This window comes from Mustela nigripes, chromosome 10 (assembly GCF_022355385.1).
Source record: "Mustela nigripes isolate SB6536 chromosome 10, MUSNIG.SB6536, whole genome shotgun sequence".
Taxonomy (NCBI): domain Eukaryota; kingdom Metazoa; phylum Chordata; class Mammalia; order Carnivora; family Mustelidae; genus Mustela; species Mustela nigripes.
The window spans coordinates 39,111,947-39,138,934 of NC_081566.1; the positions used below are offsets into that span (position 1 = coordinate 39,111,947).

General features: G+C 52.5%; 1 protein-coding gene across 1 annotated transcript in view; it reads left to right on the forward strand.

Annotated features, from left to right (window-relative positions):
- Window positions 1-11,225: 11,225 nt before the first annotated feature.
- Window positions 11,226-26,988, forward strand: part of PKP1 (plakophilin 1) — a 50,361-nt gene continuing 34,598 nt past the window's right edge. Inside the window, exons 1-2 of the mRNA XM_059413077.1 lie at window positions 11,226-11,847; window positions 21,893-21,999. Of these exons, the coding sequence (XP_059269060.1) occupies window positions 11,646-11,847; window positions 21,893-21,999 (309 nt within the window). The 5' untranslated portion in view covers window positions 11,226-11,645. The remainder of the gene's footprint in view (window positions 11,848-21,892; window positions 22,000-26,988) is intronic.

A 26,988-nucleotide genomic window follows, 5' to 3' on the forward strand; every position in this document is an offset into this window, starting at 1 on the left:
GTACACTGTCGGGATCTGGAGGAGGAGGTGGTCCCACCTCAGGGCGGTAGGGAAGCAGAGGAAGTTGGGTGGGACCTGGAGAGACTTTGGGGTCAAACTGGACATTTTATCATGACCTGGCAGGATGGACTCCAGGATAGGAGGGGAAAGAACAGGTGAGGACAGACGCAGCAGAACCCCGGATTGTTCCCATTCTGGAAATGGGAGAAGGGTCAGGAGGAGGAAGGAGAACCCATGAGCTTTGTGCGGGCTCTTCTACACTGTCGCTCCTGTCAATGCTCTTCTCTTATTTCACCTTGATAATGAGCCTGTGAGGTGGTTGCTTTTCCCCCATTTCACAGGCTCAGAGAAATGAAGTGTTTGCCTAAGAGGGCCTTAGCTGTGACAAGTGCTGGTCTTAAGCTGAGTCGCTTGGCTCCAAATAGCAAGTCTTAATCATAGTTTTGCTGATCTTTTTAAAAACCTTTATTTGTACATCACTTTAGAGCTTATAAAGTGCGCTGGCACCAAACAGGAAGTCTGGTTCTTTAAGCAGCACCCTAGGGAAGGCAGTGACAGAAACGGTGGTATTTGACATATCATGGGTAGGTCACCTGTCCTGAGACATTACTTCCAGTACGCTCCGAGGACCCACGGTATCGGCGTCACCTGGTTGCTTGCTAGCAAAGCAGGACATCAGACCCCACCCCAGACCTGCCAAATCAGAATCCGCATTTTAACAAGATCCCTAGGTGATTCAATGCCCATTAAGACTGGAAAAGTTGTGACTTTGAGCATCTGCTCCAACCCCCTTATTTTACAAGCAGGGAACCTGAAACCCAGAGAGGGCAAACAACTTGTCTAAAGCTACACAGCAAGTTGGTGGCCAAGCCAGGTCCAGAACTCTGCTTTGGACCAGATAGAGTGAGGTGGTGAGGAAGGGCAGTGCGTATGCTCTTTCCAACCCCCCATCCATCTTGTCAGGCCCCACTCAGCTCCCACTGCCCACAAAGCTGGGGAGACTGGCCGAGCCCCACTCTGAACATCTCAAAGAAGGTACAGTGAATCCGGAGGACTTTTCTGGAAGGAAAAAAAAGAAGAAAAAAGCTAAGCTTCTTGTTGAAGCCTGGTAGATAAAACTGAGGAGGGAGCCAGCCAGACCTTCAGAAACAAGCCCTTGCCCAGTAGCCCTGTGCTGTCTCTCTTCCTCAGCAGGACCTCAGTTTACCCATCTCAGAAGGGAGTATCAGGGGGCCTCCCAAGGCTTGTAAAGCTGCCCGAGCTTTCAGAATGAAAGCCCTGTGGAAAGACAAAGTCCCATTATGTCTTCTTGTGTTTAATTGTGGCTGTGTTACGTGGACTGCCTAAAGACACCCCATTAAGTGGGAAGTATGAAAATGATGGGCCGCCCGGGCTGAGAGGTTGGCAGTTATGAGAGGCTGGGCCCTTCTGACTTCCTGGCACAGGCGTAACTGGCTTCATAAATTCTTCCCAGGGAAGAGGTGACGTCGTCCAAGGCCGCTTCTCTTTTCCCAGAGCCGCTGGGGCATCCATCTGCCCTTGGCATGGAGTGAAACCAAACAAAAAGTTGGTGGCAAAGGGGGCGGAGCAGAGGAGTGAGAGGTCGGCCGTCTCGGGCTGAGGGGGAGCCAGCCGGTCCCTGCATGGTGCTATTGCTAAGGGACTGTCATTCCGGTGTGTCCTCCACCCACGGCAGCCCCCACGTGGCCCGGGGCTGGTCTTGGGTCTCACCTGTCCGCCAAGCCACGTGCTGAGTAGGTTTGCCAAGAGGCTGACAGCTCATATCAGGTGACTGACGGAGTTTCAAGTTAGTGTCTGTTTCCTAGGGCGGCCACACAAATCACCACTAACGACAGAAATTTATTTTCTGCAGTTCTGGAAGCCAAAATCTAGAATAAAATGGTTCCTTTTGGAGGCTCTGAGAGAGAAACCATTTCACACTTATTCCAACTTCTGGTGTTCCTTGGCTGTGCTAACATCCCTCTAGGCTCTGCCTCTGTCTTCACATGGCCTTCTACTCTGTGTCTCAAATCTCCCCTGCCTTTCTCTTGGAAGGACATTTGTCACTGGACTTCAGCTAAATCTATGATAATCTCGTCTCGAGATTCTTGACCTAATGATATCTGTAGGGACCCTTTTTCCAAATAGGTTCACATTCATGGGTTCTGGGAATTAAAAAGTGGACATAGCTCTCTGGGGGGAGGCCACCCTCCAACCCACAACAGTGTCCCCTCAAAGACTGTACTTTGGCAGCTGTCTCCGCCCCCAGAAGGGTCTTGTGATAGGTGTGACGCAATGTAGAGGAAAAGCACTGGCTTGGGGTTGAAGAGAGGACCTCTGAGACTCAGCCCAGCCACTCACCAGCAGCAGCTCTGGGCAAATCACGCAGCCCCTGTGAGCCTCAGTCTTGTCATCCTTACAGAGGGTTGACTGCTCCTCTGAAGGAGTGGATGGGCAGATCCCAAGAGGCAAAGGACAGAAAACCACTTTGTAGAGAAGCAGATAGCTGTGAAGAGTTGTCGTCATTCCACTTGCAAACAGATGAGAGCAGATGCAAAACCCAGCCACGCCAGCAAGTAATCAGAAGTATTCACTCTTTCTGAGTCATCTCGTGATTTCTCTTCGCTGCACTAAGAGCAAAAACTCTTTGTCCTGGACTACAAAGTTGGTTTCCACAGTTCCGTGCTGTCCATTATTGCCTGTTTTCCAGAAGGTCTCCGAATCTTGCCTCTGCTTTCACATTGCCCACCCTCTCCAGGCCTAGCCTCACCCCTAGCCGCAGTGCTGGAACGTGAACGGGAGTCCAGAAGTCACCGGGGGAGTCCTGCACTGAACCCTCTTGCCAACCCAATCCCAGTGATGCCTGCTTGGCTCACTGATTTCCCAGACGGTGGGGGGTGGGATGTGGAAGAAATAAACCTCTGCCATAGAGGCCCCCCAGAGTCTTTCTTGGGGCAGGAGGGCCTCGCAGGGCAGCCTGTCAAGGTCCAGGACTGACAGGTGCAAAGCATGTCTACAGGCCCCTTGGAAAGTAGTAAGGGGTACAGATTCCCCATCCTGACCACCCTGCCCCTTCACCTTCGGCACCTGTGGCAGCCAGTGGACAGCTAAGACCCGAGACAGTTGGAGGGTCCAGGTGTCATGTGACCGACCCCATAATTCCTCAAGAGTGCTTTGCCAAATGGGCCCAGATCCAGGCCCAACACCAGCAGGACCCAAAGTCAAGGCCTCTGGTATGATACAACCTAGAATGAGGACAGGGGTAGGTGGGAGCAAAAGAGTGCTGAAAGGGGAGTCTGGTCACAGGGATGTTAACAGAGCACACAGATGGAATGTAGACCAACAGGACAAATGTTTACTGAGCCATTGCAGTATTCAGGGCCCTGCAGGAGGCTTGCAGGTGATGCAAAGAGTTTACAGCGGGGTTGGGGGCTGCACTAAGTAGCACAAGAGAGGTACAAATTATACCTCTTGGGGGACAGATGGGAGGACTTTCAGCTCAGAAGCTCCGGGGAGCCAGTGGGGGGAAAGTGGGAACATCTGAGATGGGCTAGGTAGGCAGGATCACGATAGGACTGAATGCACAGAGATGAGACAGCAGCCTGCCAGGCAGAGAGAGCCAGCCTAAGTGACCAGTCATGGCTCCTAACTCAGATCCAGATGGTGGCAGCCTACAGATCTGGCAGCAGCCAGAAGCCCAGGGCTCTACTGAGCACAGATCTGGGAGGCACCTGGCCCATGGCTTGTGATTGGTTGCTCCTTATAAGAAGGAAGCTGGGCTGGACTGTTCTCAGGAGGCCTTGGCCATGGCGATGGGGCATTGCAGACAGGAGGCTCTGCCACTCAGGAGGCTCTCAGCTTGGCCCAAGGCCCCGGAGCGTCACGGCTCCCCATCAGCGCCCATCCACGGCCTGGCAGGCTGCCGGAGCAGCAGCTCGGAGCAGAAGCACCGTCGGGGGGCCAGCTGCTCTGGGTGTGGCTGCCCTGTCTGCAGGCGCGGGCGGGTGACTCATCAAATTACCATCAAGGCTGTGCGGGGCTGGGGTTGGGGCTGGGCAGGTGACACTGAGGCAGAGATGGGGAGAGCACGGCTACCCAGCACTTGGGGCACATACCCCATGCAGCTGCCAGCTTCGGGGCTCCCACAGCCTTTCCCTGGGCTGCTGCCCTGCCCCCCCCCCCCCACAAAGGCTAGCCATTCTTCCAGCACAGAGCAGCAGAAGGGGCAGCTCCAGGAACCACCGCCTACTGGGCTCCTCTCCTGTTTTGGCTTCCCTTCAGGCCTATCGCCCAACCACCTACCCCCATCCTCCCCCAAAGGGAGGAGGGGACTGTGCCCCCCATGGTGGGAGAAGCAAGACCCAGACACCCAGGCCTTCAAAGGGCATGTCACCGTGCCTCTCTGTGCTCAGCTGCCTCTTCTGACAAATCGAGTCCCTTCCACCTCTGAGGTTCTGATGTTTCCAAGGGCAATCATGGCAGAGCCACATTGTAGACAGCAGTACTGGGCCAGGAGGGGAGGAGAGATGGGGGCGATGGGAGAGAGGTCGAGCAGAGCCTGGCAGGAGGTATGGCCCAGCTCCCAAGAGAGGGAGGAATGTGTGAGGCTCTGAAGTTAAGGAGGAGAGGCGCACACTGGGAACCAGATAGTGTCAAGTGGAGGGCAGAAGAGAGGGCAGTCCGATAAAAGACCAGAGGCACTACAGGAGGATGGAAGGAAATTCTGTTTACCATTAAGCCCCTGCAGCGTACAAAGCACTGGGTAAGATATTTTATACAGGTTTATGGTCCCAAGAGCTCTGGGAGGTCAGTGTGACTAACCTAATGTTACAAATGAAGAAACTGAGGTACCGAGAGAGGTAAAGTGTCTTGTTCCAGGTAGCAGCATGGCAGTAGGAGCAACACTGGGTGCAACATTTGCTCTGCTGGCTCCAAAGCCCCATCCTTGCTTTCCCACGGTGCCTCCCTGGAAGGGCCTTGGGGTCTGCGCTCCAGGGGCTTCTGCTCCTGCGGAGAGCGGAGGGCTTCCCGTTGTCCTGAGGCTGGGACTCAAGCCCAGAGCCTCAGTCCTGCCAAGGGTTTGCAAAACAGCACTGCTGGCCTGGGGGGAGAGGACAGATGGAAAGGCAGGTCCCGGGATGCTCGTGTCAGGAGCACACAGCTGGAATTTGGGGTTGGCCGAGGGGTGGGAAGTGGAGCCCGTCTAGTGCTGACAGCAGACGGTTGGGACACGGCTGTGTTATTCATCACCTTCCCTCCCGCTCTCGCCGCAGCTCCACCCACCCCGCCCAGAGAGACCAGAATGGCAGCTCTGAGACAGTGGGTTCTGCCCTGTCGGGGAGCTCTAGGTGCACACCCTGCCTCTCCCCTTAGCTGGCCAGCCCTGCCTGCCTTGGACTCATCCAGGCCTGGCTCGGCCAGCCTCTGCACCAGACCCCCTGCTTTCTCATCTTCTCAGCAGGGCTGCCTGCCCTCCCTCCTCCTCTCCCTCCAGAGCAGAGCGGCCCTAGTGTGAACGTGCACAGGCCACACCCCTTGCCCAGGCCTCTGTGGATGGGAAGATCCAGAGTCACATGCTCTCGTTGTCCAATCAGGGCGCTTGCCAAAGGGCTTGGGGGCGTGGCCTCCGCTGTTCCCATCCCTCCATTTTCCCCATATTCCTGTCCAGGGCTGGGAGGCTCTCTCGGAGCACCCTCTGGGCCTTCCAGGCACAATGGTCTTGCGCCACGGACCTACTGCAGGCACCCACAGTCTGGTCCATTCGTGCCCCGGTACCCTGAGGGCAGCAAGGGTCCCGGATTCAGAACGTGTTTACTACAGAGCTTCATCCATTCAGATGCTTGGGAAGATGGCTTCCTGGGTGGGTTTCTCCCGCCATGACAGGGACAAGGCAAAGGCGTGTACATATCCTTACTTCCTGAAGTAAACGTCCCTTAGGAGGTGAGAAAGGCAGTTTCCCCGCACTCTCACGGAGCTCAGCACCACGGTCCAGGGGCTGCGCGTGCCTTCCCGAGAGAACCCCCAGCTGTGGAAGACGAGGACGGAGGTCGTCAGAGAAACTGGCCTCCGGAAAAAGCCAAAGGCTTGACCTGGGTGCGTTGCGTCTAAATCATCCAAGAGGCCCCATGAAGAACTTGCTCTGGAGCAAGAAGGGAAATTCAGTTCAACAAAACCCACGTGTCCCAGCAACGGGGACAGCAGGGAAAGGGAGCGGAATAGCACGCACGTGCCTTCCCTCGGGCCGCCCAGGCAGGTGAAGACTCAGGCAGGTGAGGACAGTGACGTGGGGACAAGAGCTTTAGCACAGGTAGGCACCAGGTACGAAGGGCCCCGGAGGAGGGTATTGATTATAGTCTGGGAATTCCTCAGCGGGGACCAATAGGAGAGACATGTTGACAAGCGGCAGGAAAGCAGGAGCTGGGAGTGTCTTGTCACCTCCGTGCTTAAGGCCTCTCAATGGCCTCTCATCCTTCTCAGAAAAAAGTTCAAACCCAGACAGCGGTCTGGAAGCTCCAGCATGATCCGGTGCCGTCCCCACACAGTGGCTGCTAGTGACACGCGGCTATCAAGCATGTTGAGACACGGCTGGTGTGTCTGAAGAACTGAATTTCTCATTTCCTTTCATTTTAATGGATTTAAATAACCTACTCAGAGGCAGAACGTTTCCCTCATCCCCACAATTTGTAAGGGACAGTGAGCCCACCTGCCTCTGTGTCCCTCTTGTGCACACCTCCTCTCCCTCCGCATATTGGGCCTCACTGGTCTGTCAGATCCAGAATGTGCCAGGCTCATGGCCTTCACACCACCGTTCCCTCTGCCTGGAGCACCATCCCCTGCTCCCGAGATGGGCAGCTCCTGTCATGCAACAGGGCTCTGTTCTGCACCAGCCTCTCTCTCTTTCGTGTCCCTCACAACACTTCATATCATCCGTAAGCATTTTGCCAGCTCATTTATAACTTTACTCTTTGTCTTCCCCCTTAGAATGGAAGCCCGGAGAGAGCAGGCCCCAGGCCCCAGATTGTGTCCCCAGGGACTGGCACGGTGCGTAGCCCATTTGGGCGCTCAGGACCTACGTAAGTGATTGGCTGAGAGGGCCCCATGCAGAGGAAGTCGCATGTGTGCAAAGGCAGAGGCAGGCATCTGCACGGGGCATGTAGGTGAAGGGTTGGTGGGGAAACAAAATGATAAGGGAGATGATTTAAGGATTGGGGAGGTGGCAGTGTGGTTCATCAGGGAGGGTTATAAGGTGCCTGAGTTAAGCCCCTGGGGAGCCTGCTAGCTGACCAAAGGACTGTTAGCTGTCCAACCAAAAAGGCTGGACACAGGCAGCTGGCCCCTTGGCCACCGTGGCTGTCCATGAAGTCAAAGGTCAGGAACACAGGTCAGTTACAGAAGAACTGTGGCTCTGTGATGGCAAGCTTAGGGATCCATAAAGGAAGGTTAAGGCTTCCAACTCCCTAGGGCTATCTGCAACAGTCTGAGATAGAGGGGGAAGCGGTCCAGTCACCTGTGGGGACTAGAACCAGAACAAGGAGAAGCTTCAGTCCAATCATTCGGAAGCAGTAGGGGCCCCAGAGGCCTCCTCTCAGCCTTCACCGGGCCCAGCCAGCCCCTCCTCCTGCCATCTCTAGATCGTAAGCTCTCTAAAGGCAGGACTTTGTCTTCTTCACCACTGGAGTCCCCATGCCAGGACAAGCCCTGTCACATAGTAGATGTTCAATAAACATTTACTAAGGGGGGTCTGGGTGGCTCAGGGGGCTTAGCTGACTCTTGATATCAGCTCAGGTCTGGAGCTCAAAGTCATGAGTTCGAGCCAGGATGGGCCTGGGACCTACTTAAAAATGCATCTGTAAATACATACACACACACATACATACTTGTTGAATATATAAATCCATACCACATTTTTTAATGAATGAAACCTGAGGTCACAGTGTGTCTTACTTCCAAGGGCACTGGAAGCCCTGCGTGTCAAAAGTGAAATCTGGGTCACGGGTAATGGAGGGAAGGTAGCAAAGAGAATCAGAACCCCATTCATGCTCATTCATTCTAACACCTTTGAGAATGAAAATGTCCTCATCTTGTTCCAGAATCCAATCAAAATTTACTGGCTTTAAGATGCTTTTCCCAAATCACCCCACACCTTCTAAACTCAAATTAACTCCTACCCCTTAGAAATTTTTAGTCATCTAAAAACATGGTCTGAAGGTCACCTGAAAGCATTTCAGAGCTCAGTTGATGTGACACGGTCTCACTGACATCCATCCTTCACCTTAGGACTGTTACCCTCGTCTCTGGCCTGGTTCTGAGGCAGGGTCCCACACGGGGTGAGGTTCAGGCAGGCAGAGGAGAGAGGTGATGGGAGAAGCTCTGGCCTGCTGGCTCAAAACCATGCACTTGGACCCCAACCCAATCCTTCCAGCCTGAATATACCTTGCGCGTCTCAGACCAGACAGTGTGACCAACCCTCTTCCATTCTTTCTCCCAGACAGGAAGTCAGACCTTGGTCCAAAGCAAGGCTTCACCACTGACTTAACATTTATAAGTGTGTTTCCACTTCTGCAAAATACTATCTCTTCAGGGGTTATTGGAGGATTATAACAAATAACAAAATGCCAAGCGAACCTGCTCTCAGCTTTGCAGATATTAGCCCTTCTCTGTCCACCACCGGGTTTCCCTTCTCTCTGGTGTGGAGTGGTAGGGATAAAGGAAACTTTGTTCAGAGGAGCTGGATTCTCCTGGAGTTCAAGATTCTCCTGCCTTACAGAGCCCCATGATTGACATCAGAACCCCGGAGTGTTAGGGCAAGGGCCGATTGGGTGAGCTATCAATGTATCCCCACTCTTTACAGACTTGGTGCCAGCCCAGAGGCAGGGACTTGTCCACCTTCATGAAGCTAGTTAGTGACCCAGCTGGAACCTGCTGCCAGGCAGCCTGACTTTCATGCCACGTGATGGAAATCGATCCTGTTAAAAGATTGGTCCGTGGAAGGCTTTTGAGCCCGCTACTTGTCACAGGGAAATCACCACCATGGGGTGCCCAGACTCTGGATCCTGGATGCCTGGGTTTGGCCCCATCTCTGCCACTTACCAGCTTGGTGGCCCCGCCCCCACCAAGCCTCAGTTTCCTCACCTGAAAAAGACAAATGATGGCCCTGACAGTGATTCCCACCATGTAGGATCACTATAAGGATTCAGATGAGATGGTCCCTGCAAAGGGCCCAGAACGATGCCTGGTTTATAGGCTTGCTGCTTGTGGAGCACAGCGAATGTTTGATATTACTATCAATATATCAAAATAATGTCAATATCAAAATAATAGAGAAGTATTCAGAAAAATCTGAACTTCATATCTGGAAACAATTTTAGAGGTGATCGGTTTTAACTTCCAGGGATAAGTATGGCCTTTCATAACAATATAGGCTGTGTCAATCACCTCCTTCTGGGCCCTTCCACATGACAGAGGTAGCAAAATTATCATTATTTAAAGACATAATTAACATTTATTATAGCTAGCATATTAGGTTTTAGATAGGCTAAATGCGTGATACAATGGAGTTGTATTTTTATGTGCTGTCATGCATACTTTATAGTACATTGGGGCCCTTATATAATCTGTGAGCACTGTACTTTAATGCTCATTTTATAGGACTTTTATAAGGGAGGTCAGATAGTGTGGAGGGAAGAGCAGTGGCCCAGGAGTCACCAGGCCTGATTAGAATGAAGGCTTTGCCGCACTTTAACTGGGTGACCCTGGGCAAGTTACTCCATCTCCTCATCAGAAAAATTTGGAGACTGGGCTGGATGATGTCCAAGGATCCATCCATCCCTATGGAGAGCCTATGGCTGGAAGCAGAATCTTAAAATTTTAAGGGATGATAGAGGTGTAAAGGTGTTGAACCTTTGTATCTATGACATATTGTTGGTCACCTCTCTGACTGATTTGATGCTAAGTTCTTATGAACAACAAACCCTCAATTATAAAACTATTTCTATTGGAAACTATGATCTGCTTTACAACATTCTGCTCGGCACGTGGCTACCCCATGCATTATGGGGAGAAGGAGGGACTCCCTGCGTGTAACACCCACTTCCCAGGGAATGAGCAAGTGACCTTCATGAGGTCCCTGAGACTGTCAATCTAGCTTTGCGATCCTTCATCCCATAATTCCCAGGAAGCGTAGCCTCTGACCGCTCCCTCCTCTGCAGATCGGAGACAAACTAAAAAATGAAGTATGTAAGCTGTGAGTGGCAAATACAAAAGACAGCTCAAGGGACAGCTGTGAGAGGGTAACACCGCAGGAGGACTCCCCAAAACTAAGGAGCTGATGGGCTGCTCTGCTACACAGTTCAGAAATGATGTCCAGAAGGAGACTCCTGAGTCATTAAGAAGTGTGTGAATTCTGTGACTGTCTTTTGCTTAAGGAGGAAAGGCAGGGTATGATGTCTTTTAGGAAGCGTTCCATCAACGTGGTTTTTTAAATTCTCAACTCCTGGTGGGGCTACCTGCTTGCCTGGGACCTCGCTCTGTGAACGTCACTATACACGTGCTCCCAGGGGTTTGTGTGTCTAGGAGAATGCACACAGAAGTCCCAGAATAGTAAGTCCGCATAGTGGGGTAGTTTTATGGGCAGGCAGCCTTCCAGGTTTCCAGGAAGGATCTGAGTAGGATACAAGGTACTTAAATTTACCTTAAGTTGGCTAGCTCTCATTCATCCATTCAAAAGTACTTTTTATTGAGCTCCTAATGTGTGCCAGCACCATTTTACAGGCTAAGTCTGGAGTTTCAAAGAGGACCCACTGTTCACATGGCGTTTTCCTCTGGCATGCCCACGCATGACAGGTGTACTTCTGTGGTTTTCTATCTCCAGTCTGGTCCTTGGGATTACATGCCTCTGCCCCCCCCCCTCCCACCCTCCCCCCTACACACACACACACACACACACACACACACACACACACACCATTCCTTCAGGTAGAAGCTGCCTAAGACTAGAATACCCCTTTGGACAGGGTCTGTACCTCATCCCTCGGCCTGGGAGTTCTCCCCACCCCAGGCCATGACCTCAGGACAGAAGAAGGTGGATTTCTGGCTCTCCCGGGGACCTGGTCAAGAAAGACTCCTTTTTCCTGGAGAGAAGTCTCCCTGGGTTCCTGAGCTGAGCACATACTTTCTCCATGAGCGAGCAGGGACAGGATAGAGGGGCGTCTCCCTGGGGGCCTCACCTCCTGCACGTCACAGGGGAGGGAAGCGAGAGAAAGGAGTGGAGGGCCCGGAGACGCCGAGGTTCCATAATCGGGACTCGCAGCCCTGCCCCTCAAGAGCGCTCGCTCCCGCAGCGGCAGCGCCCTGCAGCTCGGCCCCGGCGGCGCGCAGCCAGTGGAGTGGGTGGTGCAGGGCAGGGGCGGTATATCCAGTCTGACCGAGGGCGGGCCTCGCCAGTGCCAGCAGAGGGACAAGCCGGGGCGGAGGCGCCAAGAGCCGCCGCCGGGAGCCTCACCAGGACCACTCACTCTATGGCCCTCGGGAGCCGCTGAGCGCAGCAGAGCCGCGCCCGCCCGCTCGCCCGCCGCCCGCCTGCCGCCCGCCGCCCCTCGCCTCCCCTCTCGGCTCTCTCGCAGGCCCGGCCCGCGCCTCCCGACGCCATGAACCACTCGCCGCTCAAGACCGCCTTGGCGTACGAATGCTTCCCGGACCAGGACAACTCCACGCTGGCTTTGCCGTCGGACCAGAAGATGAAGACCGGCACGTCGGGCAGGCAGCGCGTGCAGGAGCAGGTGATGATGACCGTCAAGCGGCAGAAGTCCAAGTCTTCCCAGTCGTCCACCCTGAGCCACTCCAACCGAGGTAAAGGTTCGGCGCCCGCGCAACCTGGGCGCCCTGGCCCCGCGCCCCGCGCCCGCGCGGCGGGGACCCAAGGTGGCGCGCCTCCCGGGACTGCCGGGAGGCGAGGGACCGCGGGGTCTGCGCGGCCGGTCCGACGGGGTGCGGCGGCGGCGGGGGCGGGCGAGCGGCTGGCGCAAGCCCCAGGCTGGGGGCGGGAAGGCGGTTCGCGCGGCGAGGGGAGGGTCACGGCCAAGGCCGTCTCTCCAGCGCGCCGAGGCTGAGGACGGCCTGCGGGCCGGTACACCCGGGCCCAGAGTCGGGGAGGCTTTCTTACCCCAGGCTGTTCCGGGAACAGCACCCCCCGCCCCTCAGCTCGGTCTCCCCCGACCCCTCACTCCCCGCCCCTCCTTTGCGCTTCGAGTTACGCGGCGCCATCGGCAGGTAGCCAGGTAGCCGGCGCCCGGGCCGGCAGGTCTCCCGTCCAGGTGGGACCAGTGCGTGGCCGCCGGTCCGGGCGAGGGAGTCACGGTGGCGGGAGCAGGGGCTCAGGAGAGCGCAGCGGGACGGGGAGGTGCCGCAGGGAGCGAGGACCAGCGCTCGGAACGCGCAGCGCGTTAGCGGGAGCCTCACGCCTGGAAGAGGCGAATCTGGTTCGAAGGTCACGTCAAGACTAGTGCGCTCCGGAGGCTCCCCGAGGCCCGGAAGGGTGGCTGCGGATGCCCTCTTTGCTCAGTAGCTAGTGCAGAGGCTTTCTTTCCCACCGGATTCTCCCTGCCTCACTTGGCTTAAGTAGAAAGGAACAAGTGTCTAGAGGAGGGTAGGAAATGAGGTTGGCCAGGCTGGAAATCCCAGAAGGCGCCCAGCGCTGAGACCTCATGGTGAGCGCTTTTCCAGTTCAGGTGCTCAACCTGACCAGCCATCAATGCCCTGGTCCCCACTCTCGGTGGAGAGGTCCCCCACACCGGGAGGTTAGGAGAAAGGGACAGGACTCCTGAAACTCAAGGAGGAAGGTACAATATCTGGCAGGGAGGGTTGTGGAAAATTTATAGACCACATACGTTAATACAAAGGATTCCCATAAGAATTCCACTCAAACTAGCAAACTTTCTGCTTATTGGTGTGTTTAGGTAAATTTAGTAAATGCTAATAGAGATTCTACAGACTGCAAACCAGCACCGGTCAGCCAACACTTGTTTATGGAGCCAGGCCTCTAAGAGAGAGTAAGGGGAGTGGGGGGTAGTAAAGAGGAAGGAGGCAAAAGAGACAGACAGACCCCTGCCCATCCCTCACACACACACACACACACACACAAACACAAACCAGCTCACGTGTCCTACTCCGGCTTGGTCTCTCTTCCTCTCTCTCTCACTCCCGAGAGGCCCCTGTGTAAAGCTGAGGGAGAGAAAATGGCTGGCCAAGGATTTCCCTGCATCCCGAACCTAAAAGGTCTTTGCGGCTGTGTGTGCCCTTTGCCCTGGCCTGGACTCCTGGTTGCTCTCCTGCCACACTTCTGCTCAATGTCATCCAGACTCCGGAGTATTTGCTTCCTCTTTTAATTAGTGCTTTGGTAGCTGCTGACCAACCTTTTTTGGAAGTAGGTTTGGGATTAAAAAAAAAAAATGTCCCCATTTCTGGCCACAGCGCAGTCACAGCTCAAGACAACCTACTCTCTTCTTGGCACAAGACTTAGCTGTCCCTCTCCCACTCCCATGCCATCCCCCGCCACAGCTCCATAAAGATCTCAAAAATCCCGGATGCTCCAAACACCCCTTCTCCTTCCCACCTATGGGGATGCGGGGCGTGTGCTCTGTTTCTGACCTTGCCCTTTGATGGTAACACCTACTCGATGGGCTCTCCTTCTCACCATCCCAAGGTCCTCCAGGGGACTCCAGCCAGGTGAGCTTCGACTTCCTCAGCTAATGCCTCCCTCTCCAGAAACAGGCCTCTCCAAGGACTGACCCTGTAGGTGTGTCCCCTCTGCCCTCAGCTCTGGCGAGCTTCCCACAGGGGCAGTTTCCCCAGAGGCATCCTATGTGGAAGAGGCGGTTGGGTCACTTGGAGCTGGTGTTTCTGGTTTATCTGGCTTTGTTTTCATCAGATTTCCCTCCTCTCTTCATCAGAACCGCCCAGGCATTCCCTATTTGCTCAGTGGCCATTCCTGTTAACTTTTCTCTCTTTTTTTGTGTTGGTTTATTTAGCACGCATCTGCTCTGGTTGCTGGGAGGGGTGAGCTGGGAGTTGTGGAAGGACCATACCTGGGGGTCATTGCTTTAACCAACTCCCCAACCCCATCCCGGGCACACTAGAATTCTCCTTCAAGAGAGAAGAGTCTAATTCTCTAGGGGATTTGGTTCTCTTGGGACCCCAGAATCCCACCAGGGCTCCTCGGGTTGAGAACATCCACCCCGGAGAAGGCAAGTCACACCTCACAGGTTCCCTGGCAGGTTGAAACCTCTCCTTGTACCCCGTAAAGAACAGTAAGGAATCGGCCACTGGTGGTCCCAGCAATAGAACCTGCTTTTCTCCAGAGTCTGTCCCCAAGAGGGTTCTCTTCTGTCTTGTTGGCAAGACAGAAGTCCCCAAGTCCCAGTCCCCAAGGGCTGCGAGAGGAGCCCCTTGAAAGGAGCCTGACTCTCAACACCTATTTCCACCCATGCCTTCCCCAAAACCAGCAGATGTGATAAAGGCCTCGCCCTGGTCAGGACGTCCCCAGGGAGGGAGGAGGGGGCTCGGTTTGGGAGACCTGCAGAAGGAGGCTGTTCTGAACCTGCCTGCCCATCTGGGCCTTTTTCTGAACTGGCCGCTAAGTATTGCTGTCCTGTGTTTCCAGAGTGTCCTTGCGTCTGCACAGCAGGGCGTCTTCTCAGACTATGGGAGGCGGAGAAAACCGAGGCGATGATGGAGCTGTTCAGCCAAAGATTTTTTTTGCTAGGGTTTTCCCTTTGCTAGGGAAGATTTTCCCTTTGCTAGGGAGACTTGACCAGCCTGGGACGGGAAAGTCCCCACAGGTGTTTATCCTGAGCTGCCCTGGTGGGGGGGGGGGGGGGTCAAGGGTTAGTGCATCAGTTAGGCAACCCACACGGAAATATTTTCCCACATTCCGGTTCTTTAGAACATCACTCGGAACCTCTTCCTAAAGCTTAACCTGAATCTCACTTGGTCCAACTTCAGCGTCACCATGAATACACATCCCACAGACAGTCTAACGACACCGCCTTTCTTTTTTGTATCACTTCTTATTCCAAAGAAATCTCAACAGGAGCAGAGCAGAGTCATTGTCCTTGCTTGTTTCACTCCATGCTGAGACATCTGTGATTGCTCACTTTCAACCTTCTCCTTTCTTCTCTCTGACATGGCCAAACCTGTATTTCCCCCTCATCGGAGATAGGGTTGGGGCCACTCTGAGCCTATCCCCCACTTCGTCATGCTCCATCTGTCCCTCATAGGGCAGTTACTATTTAAGGCTGTCCTAGGGGGCAGGCTTGTGCTGGCTTGGTGGCCGTGGTGTGCACAGGTGAAGGTCCCTGCCTCGGGACCCGCCTTTGTTGGCCTTTCTGTATCCGCTTTTGGCTGTGTCTCGGCAGGAACCTCTGCCCGTGTGAGGTTCTGCTCATTCTACTGTCTTGAAAGTTGCCCGTTCCTGACCACAGACCATGAACGGACATCACTCCTGGGGTTGTTTTCTCGGGACCAAAGCTGGCATGGGAGAGGGTAAAGGGTGTCTGAGCTTTAACTTGTCCCAGCAGCGAAACGGCCTCATTAAACTGCAGATGAACCAATTCCTATTTCTTTACAATATATCTTGGCTCGAAGCTGAGGTTTTACCAGAATTTCCGTTCGCCTGTTACAACACATACAAAAATGCCAGGTATTCCAGAATGTTGTACAGCAAATGCTGTTTACCTGGACCCTGCTCCTTAGTTAAACTCATTGGCAGAAGTTTAAAAAAAAGAAAAAGAAAAAGAAACAAATGTTTCTCCCCATACGCCAGATTGTAAATATCAACAAGCCAATCATTTCAGGTCTACAAATCTGAAAACTATTTCTATCACGGGGATGGCCCCGAGAAGGTGTGTGATGTTTGGACAAAATAAGATGGAAGCATGTTAGCTATCCTCAGGTGATGTTCTTTGCAGATGCGCACTGCACATGCACACACACTTACATGCATATATACTCATAGCCATGCACATACGTGCATGTAGGCACATTCTTACACACACACAGACCCCACCTTGCAGTCTGTGCGAGGGCAGGAGTCCAGGCTGGTGTCAGGAAACCTGAGTTCTACCTGGACGGATTGCTAACTGGTGTTTGACCTTGGACAAGTCATTGCCTCTCTCTGGGTCTCTACAACTGTACGAGATCGGATTAGATCATCTCAAAAGTGTGCTATGATGGTAGCCATCTCTGGAAATAGATCCCATTACTCCCTCCCTTGGCAGACTGTGCCTCCACACTGTCTGTAGCTGTCCTACAAAAAAACTCGTCCCCTCAGTGATAATCCCATGGTTTCTTTCTTGTAAACATCCTAATATACCAGAAGCCATCCACTCTGCTGCTCTCAAACCTGACTATATGCTGAAACCATCTGGGAATTTTTAAAAAGGCAAATGCCTCCATCCCACCTCAGAGATTCTGATTTCACACACGTACACAGAGACAGGCATAAAGACGGATAGTCATCTAAGGTGGTGATTGCTGATGACCGTGTTTTAGTCTGGATCCCCAGCAGGGGAGCTGTGTCCTCTTCTGACCTTTGTCCACACGAATCCACCACCCTGCCCCCATGCCAGCCCTGTCCCCACGAGATGCTCCCACTCCCTGCCCAGGCCTTGGGTTTCGTGGTGGCCAGGAACAGAGGATCAGAAAGAGAAAGGGGGGCTGCAGCAGAGCTGGGCTCGAACGCGTCCCAGCAGAGCTTGGGGGAGAGCCCTGTGGCAGCATCCCTCTTCCATACACGTGCCCAGGAGAAGGGCAAGAACCACACCAAAGTGCCTGGTGAGGTTGCGCTGAACTCCTTGCCCTTCTTAGGCGTGGAAGCTTCCAGACAGGAATGTCGACAACACTCCCAGCTGGCCTGAGCAGAAGGAAATGGGAGGACATCTGGCCATTCCCCTCCCTTGGGCACCTGAACATTCCCACGGGCACCCTTTGTGCCCAATCTTGAACCTCCCAGAGGTATATCCTCCCAGAAATGTCTTCAGGCAGCTCTTCCTAGTACCTCATTTAAATTCTTCTGGTGATGGGTTTAGCCTTACTGAGCACCATGAGTAGAAGAAATTTCCAGGGGTGAAATAAGAGCATTTTCAGCGCTGAAAGATAATGAGCTTCCTTTCCCAAGTGTTCTGCGTCGAGGAGCAGATGGGCTTTACATCAGCGTAGAAGCCAGAAGAGCTTATGGGACATGGGCCTTATGGGACACAGACCAAACAAGAGACTCACATGCAGTGCGGCCTGTGCTGTGGCAAGGCCACCTGACCAGCAAGGGAGAGGGATCAGGGGAAGGAGGAAGTGGAGGAAAGCGGTTTCAGATGAACTCTGTCCCTGTGGGCAGCCTGTTGGTCAGGCAGGCAGAAGTCACGAGTGCCTTGTCCAGGCAGACCCTGGTCCTGGGGTCAGGAGTAGGGGGCAAGCAGAAGATCTCTTGCTCCAGGGAGTTCTCAGCCTCCTTGCTTTCTGGGAGAAGGGCCCATAAGCACATGTGCATGTACACACACACACACACCTGTGTACAGAAACCACACTGAGGAACACACAGGCCAGCACAGAGTGAGTGGAGCAGCTGGCCAGAAAGCCGACCTGGTTACGCTAGAGGGTTTGGAGTGCCCAGAGCTGGGTGGGGTCACCTCTAGAAGAAGCTGATTTTGGTGCAGGGTGTTGAATGCAGGGAGAGGGTTTGGCTGAGAAGAAGAGAAAGAATGTTTCAGGTGCGGTGGGTGTGACCCATTTGAGGGCTTGGAAGGTAGAAGAGGATGAGTCATTCCTGCAAGGGTTGGCCCATCCCCGCCAGAGAGAGAAGCCCGTGTATCCCAAAAAAGAAGTGGCCTTCCGTAAAGCTTTGGTAGCCAAGAAAGCTTGCACTGCCCCCTGGGACACCAGAGAGAACCAGACCCTCGTCATAGGCAACAAAGGCAAGCGGCATCCAGGGACACTGACGATCTGAGTGGTGGGTTTTTTGAGATGGCTTTTCACCCTGGAACGCTGACCCAGATGAGACAAGCTGTGTGGACAGAGCAGCTGGAACTGATGGTACGCTGGAGAAAGCAATACGTTCTCTGAGACCTTTGCTCTTTGACCTTGGGGTTCTGAGGGTAAGCAGATGCCTCCTAGGGTCAAGGCACAAGTTTGTCTGGCAGGCAGCTCCGCTGAGAAGCCGCCACCCTTTGCTTCTGGCGTGCGCACCCTTATGGAGGAAACAGTGGGAATGCGGGCGCTCGGCTACAAGAGTCCGGGGTGATTCTGTGGGGTGAGCTGGGTGCTGGGATCACCTCCCTTTACCCACCCCCCCCGACACCAAGACTCCTCCTCAAGGACGTAGATGTGCGTCTTCTCAGCTCCTCTCAGATCCTCCATCTTCCTGGATTACCCCACCCAGCAGGATGTCTTTGGGTGGGAGAAGGGCCTGATTGAGTAGCCTTCAAGGACCCCAGTCCCATGCTACAATCTGGGGGACATGGAGCCTCCAGGCATCAGGCACCGAAGCCCCTCGGCCATGAGGTGTGAACTGGTTGACAAAAAGGACCCACTTAGTCCAGGTTTGGCCCGGCCCCAGCCAGAGCCATGCCCTGTGCCCAAGATCCCAGGGAAAGGAGAGACATGATGCCTGCTTCAGTGAGTGCCCGAAGTACATGATGGTGGGTACTGTCACAGTCATGAGATGGAGAACCAACTACACCTGACAGTACCTCTGTTATAAGGAGGCGGTCAGCCAGGGGTGATGGGACCAGGTGGAGTTAATCTGGAAAGGCTACCTAGAAATGAGTTGTGAAGAAGTCAGCAGACTTGATAGAGAAGGAAATGCTGTCAGAGCTATTACCATCACTGTCATGGAGAACCCCCATGTTCTTGCTGTTGAACCTGAGTTTCCAAGGGTAATGTGTACCATGCAGACACCCTAGGGTCAGGAGAGGGGAGCAGCACTCTTATTAATAGAGCTTACCTCACCTCCTACCTGCATGTCTTTGGTCATCGGGCACAATGCAAAGTGTGAATCAAGTAGGTCACTTCTCTGGACTCCTCTTAGGCCTTACCAGAACCTTTGCCAGAGAAGCAGTGCTGGCTGGTGTGATGGCAGCCTCTTTATCACGAGGAAGCCAAGCAAAGCATCTTAAGGTGGTGATCTTACCCCCAGTTGCAGATGGATCTTAGGGATTGCCTTCAGAAGCCACGTGGAAGGGCCTGGAGGCCTTGGTCCCACCAGAAGTAAATGCCATAGCCCACACCTGTTATCACTAAAGTCACCACTCTGACACAAGGTCTGGCTTTTGGAAGCATAGAGCATTCCAGAGGTCTTATTCACCCCTGCCTCCATGGCAGAGAACTCTCTGCCTCCCACATGGAGGAGCGAGGGAGGCGGGCAGGCACAGGGCATGGAGGAGGTACTTCATCTGATGACCAAGAGAGTCAGTGATGTCACTGCTGACAGATTCCCTTTTGAGAAGAAGTGGAGATCCCATGGGAGCCTGCCTTCCACTGAGCCTCCTGGGTTATGCCTCCCCTAGCAGAAGGCCTCCCTGGGGCTCCATAGAACTCTTTGTCTGTCACCATCCCGGATTTTCCTTCTAAAAGCTGCTGGCTGACCCGCAGCTGTCCTTGGGTGAGACATCCCTGCTCCCGGGCCAACAGCCAAGTGACCTCTGGCCCGTGAAACCCTGGAAGGGATGATAGAAGTAGGCTGTATGGAGGGGAGTCAGACAAGACCAGCTGTCAGCTGCCTCAGGGCCCGACTGTGCGTGCCTAGGGTCCTGCCTATAGCCCCTTCCCTGGAGTAAGCTGGGTCTGGATCTCAGCCCATGAGACTGCTTCTAGACTCCTCCTGACAAAGTGCAGCCTTTCCTGGGCGGGCAGCTTCCCAAGAAAGGAAGAGGAACCAGCTGCCTGCACTTAGTAGGGAGCTCGGATGAAGTCAGAGGCTCAGGGAGAGTCCCCTCAGGAGCCAGGCCTGGGCCCGCAGGATACCTCAGGGAGGACCCTGAGGCAGGCAGCAAAGGAAGTGGTGGTGTAGGCTTTGATGTCTCCTCATCCTCCTTGCAAGCTTCTATGGATGCCATGGGGCACGCACGGGTCCCTGTAATCACACAGCCATGGAACGCTGGCGCTGTATGGGGCCTTCGGGGCATAGAGAGGCCAACCCCTTCTTTCTACAGAAGCAGCTGAGGCCCAGAGAGAACAAGTGACTTGCCCAAATGTCAGAGCCAAGACCAATGTCAACAGCTCTGCGCTCCCAGGGCAAGTTATCTCTGCCACAGCCGATAACACTAATGGCCTGTTGATCCTCCATGATGGCAGGGGAGGGGATGGGAATCAGGGCCGCTCACCCCTCCTGTGTGCAATGGGGCAGTCCTCTAGGTGGCTTCAGACAGAAGAAATGGCACCGAGCAGAGACACCTGGCACATTCCAAAGCTGCCGCCCTCCCCACCCCTGGTATTCCCTCTCCCAGTACTCCCCCCCCCCCCCCCCCCGCCACCCATTACCCTAAAAAGGCTTAGGAATCTGAGTGGGTGTGGCAGAAGGGAAGGAGCTAATTTGGCCAGGTAAGATCACTGTCAAACCCTTCCCACTAGACGGGGCTTCTGACCCTGGAGTCTGACCACCACTTCTGAAAAGAAGTGCCCATTCCCCTTAGGAGGCTCTCACTGGATCCCACTTTCCGTTTTTCCCCAGAAAGCTCATCATGTAAAAAAGTGTAGGGCAAGCCTTGCTCTGGATGCCTAGGCCACAGAGCCCTGGCTTCCCCCTCATGCCGATCCCAGTGTAGGGAATGGTGGGACAGCAGGCAGGATGTGACTCAGGGTCCAGACAGCAGAGAAGGACGTGTTTAGAGGTAGAAGAGATCACCCTGGGCAAGGCTGGACAGAAGAGGCTTCCCCAAAGGGATGAGATCCCGAGCTTGGCCTTGGAAGATAGGTGAGATCTGAATGTTGTGGCCGAGAAGGGAAGGCAGACTCGGCCAGGGGCATGTGTGAGCAAAGTCATGGCTCTGTCCCAGTCAGCTGTGTTTCAAGGACAGTAAAGCAGCCAACAGACCAACTTTTGCAGAATTGGGGGACTGTCCTTTAGGGCCCACCTGGTGAAGGGGAGAAGGGAAGGCAGCCCCACCAGGAGCCCAAAACCCAGTTCGGATTTCTATGATTCAAAGCCATTTTGCCGCTAATAACCCTAATGACACTCTGTCCTCTTACTGAGCCTGTCATTTGTGGGTCTCCAAACACTCTGAAAACATTAATTAATCCTCACTGGGGCCTTTGAGGTTGGTGGCCACCCCCCTTCCCCATCTGGAGCATGTAGGAGATGAAGGAAGGGACAAGAGACCGTGTCATCACTAGCAGCGGTGGACTGAGATTTGGAACCAGAGTCTTGCCCTGAATTGGCTTCTCATCAGCTCTCACTGGTCTGTGGCTCTGACCCCAGAGCTCTGGACCTGGAATGCTGAGATCCTGCCAGTCCTACCCCAGTGGGGAGCTTATCCTTGTGGAATGTGGATTCGTGATTCCCCAGAACCGAATGGCGGTGCTCCATGGCCCTCCCGGCCAACTCCTGGCTTGTAGGTGTCAACGACCCCCAGCAGCAAGGAGACATTCAGTCGGCCCAGGAAGGGCTCGGCCAAGATTTGCAGAGCTGTCCCTGCAACAGTCGGCCTGGGCCCTTTCTTGGCCCTGACCGTGGAGGAGGTAGAGTAGAGAGACAGAGACAGCAAGCAGATGATGTATTCGTTATTCTCTTCCTTCAGGAGCTCAGCCCTGGTCTCTTCCATGGGGCATGGTGGACCCAGATACTGTGGGGAGGAGAGGCGAGTGAAGAGCATGGCCACCCCTGTCCTAACCCCCTGCCTTTGTCCTCAAGGTTCCATGTACGATGGCTTGGCCGACAATTACAACAACTATGGGACCACCAGCCGGAGCAGCTACTACTCCAAGTTCCAGGCGGGGAATGGCTCATGGGGATATCCGGTAAGGAGCTACTTCCATTCAAAAAGACCCAGAATGTTCGTGGGGATGGTTTAGGGTTTGTGGCAGAGCAAACCTGTATTGGTTGCTGAGAAAAGTGACATGGGGTGGGAAGGGGCTGTGCTGGTCCCTGAGGTGAGGCCCAGCAGCCCCTACCAGGTCCGTTTGCTTGCCCATTACTTCGTGGATGGCTCTCAGTATAGTTTGCTGTTTGGGCTGATTGGATATTTCTAGATGTCTCTAATGGGAACATTTTAGAAAAAGCATTTTTAAAAGGGCATGTGTTTTAAGTCCATTTTCTAGAATGTCTGCTATGATATAGATTTGAGAGGGGTTTGAATTCTTAAGTTCCATTTATGGATTAACTTCGAGATCTTGAGGAAAATCCTAGAGGGGTCCTTCTGCTCAGTATGTGCCAATGACCAAGGACGCTGCTCTAGAAGTCCCCTGGAGCTGAGAGAGCTTGTCCCCTGTAGTACATGCTGGAGTGGAGTGTTGAGTTTGTAAGTTGGACAGGGGCACCTGGCCAGCTCAGTTGGTAGAACATGCAATGCTTAATCTCGGGGTCCTGAGTTTGAGCCCTATGTTGGAAAAATGAAATAATGTGCATGAAAAAAAAATTGATGATCATCAGTCTTAAGGTTATTATTATTATTTTTTTTTTAACTAACAAAGGTAGAGTTATTCTAGATCTTTTAATCCTGGCCCTGTCAGTTTCTTTCTGTGTGATTTCCAGCTACTATGCCCACCCATCCATTACTGAACAAATATTTATTTAGCCCTACCCCTGCACCAAGGTCAATGGTAAATGTTCTGGTTTAAATATACAAGCCACTGTAGGAGTTTTCCTCTTCTTCAATATCAGAGGTATTGGGCTAAATGACACCTTCTTTTTCTCTCTGTCTCCAAAATCTGTGACTTTCACTTATTTTGCTAATTCCAACATCAGCCTGTATTGTTCTTGGGAATTCTTTTGTGAGACGTTATGCAGATGGAGCAAAAGGCTGCTTTTCCATAGGAATCTGGGGCACTGTCTTCTTGGGGCTCCAGGCTTCAGTGGCATTTGCTTTGAGTTCACATTGTTTACAAGTGTCACCCCTGAGTTTTGGGGTCCTGAGCAAGGGAGAGGGTGGGTGGTTTAGGAGTCAAGGGTTCTTTTTGTTGTCAATTTGATCCTTCCTTTCTAAGTTCTTGCTGGGGCTAATTGGGGAGTATTCGTTTTTCTTGTATGCTCCAGGTTAGGGACCAAGGGAAAGAGTTAACCAGGTTTCCTGCAAATTTATTTCCCTCCCATTTTTCTAATTTTTGATGTCAGTTGATATCCTCACTACAACATATAGACAGTTGGCTGAGCCCAGAAGCTGACAGATCAAGCACAGATGTAGATAAAGTGCTTTGACATCAAGAATGATGACCAGACCAAATCTGACTTAGAGAAAATGACTTAGTAGAAAGGCTTATATGAGACCCTGGACTGCACCAGCAGTATGAATGAATAATCCTGGATGGTACAGGTCTTTACATATATATTTCGTTACAAATCAGAGCCTCTAAAGCTTAGTTGGGTTAGTCCAGTTTCTACCACTCCATGGCTCTGTGACTTTAGATAAACTTCTTAACTTCTCTGAGTCTCAGTCTTCTCATCTGTAAAATGGGAATGAGGATATCTGTGTGTATACTTCACCCACAGGTTGATGTTACGTTAACAGGGAAGTGTTATCAGATGGGCAGTGTGAGGTCATTATACGTGGAAATTTGTAATCAAGAGCTGCAAAGGAATTCCTTCAGAGGTCTTTCTCTAGAAAAAAAATCTCCACATGATCCACGTTTGGCATTTCTTCTAGTTAATCAACTCTGTCTTCAATAATCTCAACAGCCTCTGATGCTCCCAAACTGCCCCCACCCCTCCCTGCGCCTGTTTTCTGACAATCCACGAAAATTCCTTCCCTTTCCCGCGCCCTAAGGCCCAGCCCTCCTTGCTCCTTCTTCGCTGGCGGGACTTCAGACATGACTCATGTCAGGGTAGCTGCTGAGGCACGTCCTGTCTCCTCTCAGCTCAGGAGAGGCTATGGGAACGGTGAAGAGCTGAGCACACACGAGGATTTGGCAGAGGGAGGGGGCGAGGTAGGGAGGAAATGGAATAATTGATATTGGAGCCAGGCATATAATCAGCCAAGGACGGGGCAAAACCAAGTGGGGCCAGGACTTAGGGAGAAGGAGAGGGGGACAAAAGGTAATAGAGCTCAGTGGCGGTGAGATAATCTACATCTGAGGGATTTTCCCATGGCTGGTACAACTGGCACAGGACCATTTCCTCCCCCTCCCTTCTGGTGAAACCAATATGGCGGCACAAGTCAGGGAATGAGAGGAGCAGGCTGTGCTTCGTCTGCACAAGCCTCGTCAGCAGGTTTCAGAAGTTGCTGAAAGCTGCTGAAGAACCGTTTTCCCTCAGATACTTCATGTCCACGCCGTCAGCCAACTTGCATTGAGCAACTCCGGGGTAGGGCAGGGAGCGAGACGCGCACTGTGGACGCCCAGCTGAGGAGACTTGCTCTTTGCCCTCAGTGAACTTGTAGTCAAGTTGGGAGAAGCGTGGAGGTCGGAGGATAAGTCGAATGCAGGCAGGAGTTTCTCTCCTGGACTACTGCAGCAGTTCTGCAGTTGCTCAAAATATTTCCAGACCCTCTAAGAAAAAAATTTTTAAACACAACCATCAGTGTCATTTTAGGAGCCGTATAATATAAGAAAACCAGCCTCATTTCTTTACTGGCATGACCTGTGTTTCACCAGAAACAATATTAGCCACTTTGAGCCTCTCACTCCCCAGATTTAGCTCCAGTTCCAAATATCAAATGAACTTCAAATAACAAAGATCGGTCACCATGAAGTATATATGTTATTTAAATATGCAAAGGATCTGCGGGCAGTTCCCAAACAAAAGTTCTAAAAATCTTTAAAAAGTAATGGTGTTACCTTATGATTTGATCTTATATTTTATATCAGCAATAGTCTTCTAATTTAAATAGATGTATAACTTTACCTTTATAGTTGATGATCACTTATATCAAAAATTAAGAAAACTGAACAGAGAGAGTCTTTTTTTTTAAAGATTTTATTTATTTATTTGACAGAGATCACAAGTAGACAGAGAGGCAGGCAGAGAGAGAGGAAGTAGGCTCCCTGCTGAGCAGAGAGCCCAATGCAGGGCTCGATCCCTGGACCCTGAGATCATGACCCGAGCCGAAGGCAGAGGCTTTAACCCATTGAGTCACCCAGGTGCCCCAGAGAGAGTCTTATCATAAAATAAAACTTAAAGTTAGTCTGATACACAAAAAGCATCAAGGACTTTAAAGAAAGGGGAAGATTGATACAAAGAAAGTCATCGACCCAGTCAACTCTCTATCAGCCATTCCAACCTCCTCCTCCTTCAGAGACGTGACAGGAGCCCCAGGATGGCACAGACCTCAGGGAGAGGGAGGATTTAGGGGAGGTGGAGCAAAGGATGGGGCAGTTTTTTAACCCCGCTGCTCAGTATCTCGGATCAACAGACTGTGCCGTGCTCTGGTTCTCAGAACCAGACTAGTGAAATATTAGGGCCCCAGGGAAGCTGACACTTTACAGCGGAGGATATCCAGGTCCGGAGAGGGTATATTAGCAAGAGTCACATAGCCACTTAATAGGACAGCAGACTAGACCCCTGGCTTCCTAACTCCTAATCTAATGGAGTTTTGCTCTCATTACTCCAGACTTCCGATAGTCTCTTTATCTGAGGTTTTTGTTTTGGTTTGGTTTTGGTTTTCGCAACTCAATATTTTAATACCACAACCACGTTTTAGGGACCTACAAGAAACCTACAAGTTTAGATCCCTTCATTTCCTCCCTCTCCTGTCCCCCAGTCAAGCCTACTGTTTCCCTGAGCAGCCAGTCTCACTCAAAAGCAGGAGAGCAGCCATTTTTAGCTTCCTAAACTCAAGCTGGAATCACTCAGCTCTAGGGCCTAATGGGGGTCAGGGCAGAGGCGCCAAATAAAATGCAATAAAATACAATACTTGGGACATATTTACACTAAAATGTTACTTGTTGTTTACCTGAAATTCAGATCTGGTATTTTTATTTGCCAAATCTGGCAACCCTAGGTCAGGGTATCTTCCCACACATCCCCCATATTAAAAACAGGACTTCCTTAAGTGGTCCTCTCCTAGGCCAGAGACGCAAACAGAATTACTTCAGGCCATAGCCACTGGTGAGAAAGTAGAAGCTGTTTGACTCCTATTAGGGGATCTTGTAATGGATCCCTTGAATACCTTCCTCTGGGTCAGCTGAGACCAAGTTGAGGGGAGTAGAGAGCTCGAGGCCCTGGAAGGCATAGCCCTTCCATTCCAAAGCTGAAAGTGGGTTCCTACAACAGGGCTTTGTCCTAGCTGAGGCAAGTGGACAATTTTGATTTACAGGGAATGTTTCTGGATTAAGATAATTATCTCCTTTCCTACCATCTCCAGCTTGAAAAGGTTTTCCTACTTACAAATCAGGCATTCAGGTCTTCTGGGAGGTCACATCAAGTAAAATGTTCTCCGGTTAGGAACTGAACTAGCCCCTCCCGCCCAGGACCTGATTTCTAGGAGAGGGAACCCATGTGGGCATCGTCAGCCAGGAGGTCTGGACTAGGGCACACCTGGGGTGCTGCCATATTGAACCATTCATCCATGCTCAGTTACATTCAGCCCCATGCTCCTCAGGGTGAGAAACCCCAGGAGTATAACCAGGGAAAATTCTGCTTTTGTCCTGTTTATGGTCCCTATTACTCTACTTTAATCCAGGATTCACTGGCAGATCTTTCTCCTGAACCATTCTTAACTGAACTTGCCTAACTGACGTGCCAGTATTTGATGATCTACCCATGACAGCGTTTTGTGGACATGTTAGAGACCCTGACCCTGAGAAGAAGTGATCCTGCCCAACCCATACCTAAAGCCACCTGGGTGACCCGCTTTT